Source organism: Engraulis encrasicolus, chromosome 20, assembly GCF_034702125.1.
Source record: "Engraulis encrasicolus isolate BLACKSEA-1 chromosome 20, IST_EnEncr_1.0, whole genome shotgun sequence".
Classification (NCBI taxonomy): domain Eukaryota; kingdom Metazoa; phylum Chordata; class Actinopteri; order Clupeiformes; family Engraulidae; genus Engraulis; species Engraulis encrasicolus.
In genome coordinates, this window is record NC_085876.1 from 45854757 (window position 1) to 45859756 (window position 5000).

General features: G+C 48.9%; 1 protein-coding gene across 1 annotated transcript; it reads left to right on the forward strand.

Moving 5' to 3' along the window:
- Positions 1 to 2271: 2271 nt before the first annotated feature.
- LOC134435935 (piggyBac transposable element-derived protein 4-like) lies at positions 2272 to 4668 on the forward strand. The gene has a single exon (XM_063184969.1). The coding sequence runs from the start codon at positions 2433 to 2435 to the stop codon at positions 4638 to 4640; it is 2208 nt and encodes a 735-aa protein (XP_063041039.1). The 5' UTR covers positions 2272 to 2432; the 3' UTR covers positions 4641 to 4668.
- Positions 4669 to 5000: the final 332 nt, after the last annotated feature.

The following is a 5000-nucleotide window of genomic DNA, read 5'->3' on the forward strand; positions in this document are numbered from 1 at the left end:
TGGTAGGTGTGTTTTTTTGTTGGGCTTTTGTTTAACCTTTTTCAAGAATTGCTCCATAGTATCCTTGATTATCTTAATAAAATCTTCACAGTTTTTGTTTGCATCACTATTTACTAAGTGATCACCCCAGTTTATTTCATTTAGAGCTTGTTTTAGGTTCTCTGTCTCGTTTTTTGGTACTCTTAAATGCCCATTTGTTTGAATGGGTGGGCGTAGTAGTCTGTTTTTAGACAACTTCCGTGAGAACAGAACCAGGTTGTGGTCTGACAAACCTGTGAGCAGACTGTACGCTTTATGAATCCTATCACATTTGTTACTAAAAACAAGATCAATGCACGTTTGGGTTGTGTTAGTTATTCTAGTAGGACACATTATTAACTGAGACATGTCAAACTTTGCTGCTAGTGTTTTTAGGGGCCTTCGTTTCGCCTTGTCCAACCAGTTTATATTAAAATCTCCAAGCAGGATGGTTTCAGTCTTTGAATTGCATTCATTCAGTATTTCTTTAAGTTTATCATAGAAGACACTAGAGGATGATGGTGGTCTGTAGATCCCCACCAGAACAACAGACATTTCTGGAGAGAGAACTACTTTCAATCCAATGCATTCCATGTTGTGAACAGTAGCCCATTTTATCTGATGACATTTGAGATGTTCCTTTACATAAAACATAACCCCCCACCCCTTCCCACAGTTCTGTCCAGTCTGAATATATTGTATCCTGGTATATTTAGGCCAGCCACAGGAGAGTTCTTGTGTAGCCAGGTTTCCGAAATAAATAAAAAATCCAAGTTTGAGTCACTTAGCAAATGGTGCACTTGGTCACTTTTTGGTATGATACTTCGAATGTTTATGTGACCTCCGAGCAGTCCCTTGGGTTTAAATATCGGATCCCAGATTACCTTGGCATGATTAAGAGTTTGTTGCAGTTTTATACATTTACGTTTTTTAAAAATAGTCTTATTGATTGCTTTACGTGTGGTGCCACTTTCGGCCAATAGTTCTGACCTGACCGTGCGTGCTTGTCGTTGCTCGCTGGCATTGCGTGACAGCTCCTGCGCTGGAAAGAGGTTTGGGGCTTGGCTCATAGGCGAACTCAGGGATGCCCCCAGTACAGGGGCTTGGCTGATGTTGTCATGCGCCGGTCGTGAACTCATCTGAGACTGCCTTGCGAGCCCCCCCGCTGGAGAGACAGCTGGCGCACCAATGCCAACCCACGTCGCTCCCGTGTTGACATTCTCTGGTTTTAAAATCCTCTCCGCCGAAAGAGGCGAGTCTGTCATCTCCCCCCTCCGCTGCGCCGCGTCACCGCTGGTTGGCCGCCCCTCCGAGACCACCTCTGGCACCCCAGCCGCCAGCAGTCGGGTGTCATGGCCAAGCTGCCGAACCAGCGCCGATGGAAGGAGCGGGCCCACTCCGATGCCCTCCACCCGCCCCGGGTTTCCAACCGGAGGCAGTGGATCCGTGTTGCTGTTAGTTGGCCAACCTCTGGTGTCCACCTGAGGCTGGCTACTAGCTTCCACTGTAGGCCTACTGGAGACCCCGGCTAGCATCCTTGTTGTTAGCGATTGGATGTTTTGATGTGGTCGCTGTATCGCCCCATGTCCCAAACATCCGCCAGTGTGTAATCCACCACCGCAGTCCGATAGTCCAGGAGATAGAGGGCCCGGGTTTAACTCCACGTCGCCAGCCAGGAGCAGTGTCACCACAAGGTACATATTTCTAATAAAAGTTCTGGATGGGCCAGTGCCCTTTTTTGTGGTGGGAACACTGGCATATCCATTTTTTAAAAACGTTGCATATAGCAGATGTTGACTACCGTTTGCAGGAGTACAAAGTGAGGTGCCATTACTGGTCTTAACTCGGTGTTTGGTAGTGCACACAATCAGAGTTATGCACAAGCCTACACAAAAACTAAAAAGCATTCGCTGGTCGTGTTTCAGTTTTTGTGTTGAGTTATTTGGAGGCCGAGAAAGCAGCTTTCGTGGCGCATTCCTAGCACCTGTCAGACTTCGGACGCACCGACCATAGCTACCTGCCGCCATGACACTTCCGTGTATTGTTGTCCCAGTCGGTAGTCGGTAGTCGGTAGTCAACATCTGCTATATGCAACACTTGTAACGTTGAAAAGGTGGACAGGTTCTTAACCCTTTTACTGCCGTGGTCGCAAAATTGCGACGAGACGTGATAATGAATGAAAAAGCCTGCTGCGTGATATAGAGTGTGTAATACTGTTCAAACTCCAGTCCACTGGGTGGCGGACATGTTCAACTTCATTTCTAGCTCAGAATGACGTATGCCTCCAATGTGTTTTTTTCGAGGAAACCGCATTCACTCGTGTTGGATTTGGCGGAGCTAAGCGAGATAACAGCGTCTGACGAGCTAGCGGTTTTTAGTGAACTATATAGCGGATTACGGTGAAATCAAGTAAAATGGCAAAACGTACGATGTCCAGGGATGATGTGCTGGGGGTATTGTTTGCTGATCCAGATTCTGAGGCGGAATTTATGCCTTCAGATGATGACGACTCCTTCAGTGATCTGAGCACTCCTCCTGGCTCGCCTACGACAGAGTCTGTGGTTGATCATGATCAATGTACTGCACAAGCACGACCAAACACTCCCGACATCGAAAATGATGTTGGCCCAAATACTGATAATGGTAGTGGTAATGTCGATGTACGTGTGGAGGTTGGGGGACGTGGTGGTAGCGGCAGTGCACGCGGCGTAAACCGGGCTGGTGAAGGGCTTGGCGCTAGGACCTTTTACCGCACCGGCAGCCACGCTGTGCCTGCTCATGGGGAGGTTTTGCAGGATGCGAGTGGAGGAGATGTTGGGGCGGGTGGAAGAGGTAAACGGGGTCGGAGTATGACTCGAGGAAGTAGTCGTGTTAGAGAGGATGGGGCTTCTTTCACCCGTGAGAGGCGGCCAGCGGGCATGAAGGCTAACAGGGGAGGGAGAGGTGGTTCTTACGCAGCCCCTGCTACACGCGGAGCAGGCGGCCGTAGGAGAGGGAGAGGGAGGAGGGGCTTTACCTCTGCTACAGCCACCACGGCTCCGCTTGTAGTAGAAGCTGACAATGAGGGATGGGAGCTACTGGGCAATGTCGGCGAGACGCGTAATGGTAATTGGATAAAAAGTTTCGACGAACCGATTGGATACCATGGTGAAAAAGTGAACGATTCGGCCCTAGATTTCCTGTCACTGTTTCTAGACGACGCATTTTGGAATTTGCTGACAGTCGAAACAAACAGATATGCGCAGCAATTTTTAGCCTCCCATGAGCTCCTGCCAAGTTCGAGGTTTCATGGCTGGTATGACGTAACAGTCCCAGAAATGAAAGCCTTTATCGCTCTCCACTTGAGCATGGGTCTGGTGGAGAAGCACGAAATTAGCGATTACTGGGGCGAATTTGAAACGACACAAACACCTGGATTTGGAAAAGTTATGTCTAGAAATAGATTCCAAATTATTTTATCTTTCCTCCACTTCACCAACAACGACAATTACATTGAGAGGGGGCAGCCAGGGTATGACCGAATTTTCAAGGTGCGGCCAATTATTGACATCGTCATCCCAAAATTCTCTGCAGTGTACGGGCCACGCAAACAGCTGTCATTGGACGAGATGACAATAGCTTTCAAGGGGAGGTCCACTCTGAAGCTGTACAACCCCAACAAGCCAGACAAATATGGGTACAAAGTATTTGTCTTGAGCGAGGCCAAGTCAGGCTATGTGCTGGAATGGTCCATGTACACTGGCCCAAATGCTGACGCACATGAGATAGGTGCATCCCATCTCATTGTGCGTAAGCTAATGGCCCCACACACAGGAAAAGGCCATGAAGTGTACATGGACAGCTATTACACCTCACCAGCCATAGCAACTGAGTTGGCCAGCCGAGACACTGGCTTGTGTGGGACTGTCAGCAGTCAGAGAAGAGGCATGCCCAAGGCCCTGCGACCTGCTGTGTTGCCCCTGAGAAAAGGTGATGACCCTGTGTTCATGCAAAAAGGCAAAATGTTGGCATGTGCCTGGCATGACACAAAGCGTCTCACCATGCTCTCCACGGTGCACGACAACACCTGTACCAGAAAGCGCATTCGCACCAAACACAGCGCAACTGGTTACAGGGACATTAGCAGGCCTGTCTGTGTGGACCAATACAATTCATTTATGGGTGGAGTCGACACAGCTGACCAGAGAATGAAAACTTACCTTTTCCCACACAGATCCAGGAAATGGTACAATCGCATTTTCAATGCTATTATGAGCATCTGCATGGTCAATGCTCACATTCTCTACAGCCAGTGTACTGCTACTCCACAAAAGACCATGAAGGCTTTTGTGGAGGACATTGTCACTGGACTGCTGGAAGGGTGGAGTAAGAAAGAGGGAAACAAGGGGGGCAGGCCTTCAGTGGACGGAGGGGAAATGCCACGCAGGCTGACAGAGCGGCACTTTCTGAGAAATGCTGATGACCGTCCAGACTGTGTCGTGTGCTCAGATCGCACCCGCCCTAAAGGCCGCCACCAAACAAAGTACAGGTGCATTCAGTGTGGAGTGGGTCTGTGTGCTGTCCCCTGCAACGAGAGATACCACACACTGAAAAATTTCAAACAATGTCACCTGGATATGTAGGCAGGGGACAGCACAGAGACACCCCCGCCCCCGCCTCTCTCTCTCTCTCTTCCCTGACTGACACCGCCACACACACACGCAGTACACACACACACACACACACACACACACACACACACACACACACACACACACACACACACACACACACACACACACACACACTACACCTACACACACATACACACCCACACACTGTATGTTTTGAAAGGAATAATCCAGTAACACTTCATATTTGTCACCCAATCAATTGGACTTCTATTCTAAACTGAGCAGCCATTTCCAATCATCATATTTTGCCCTGATAATAGTGTTTCTCCCATGTCCAAGAGCATTATTGCCAGTCAAGACCACTGGGCT

Excerpts from the sequence above, each read along its gene's own strand:
- LOC134435935 (XM_063184969.1), top strand. The coding sequence starts at position 2,433 with ATGGCAAAACGTACGATGTCCAGGGATGATGTGCTGGGGGTATTGTTT.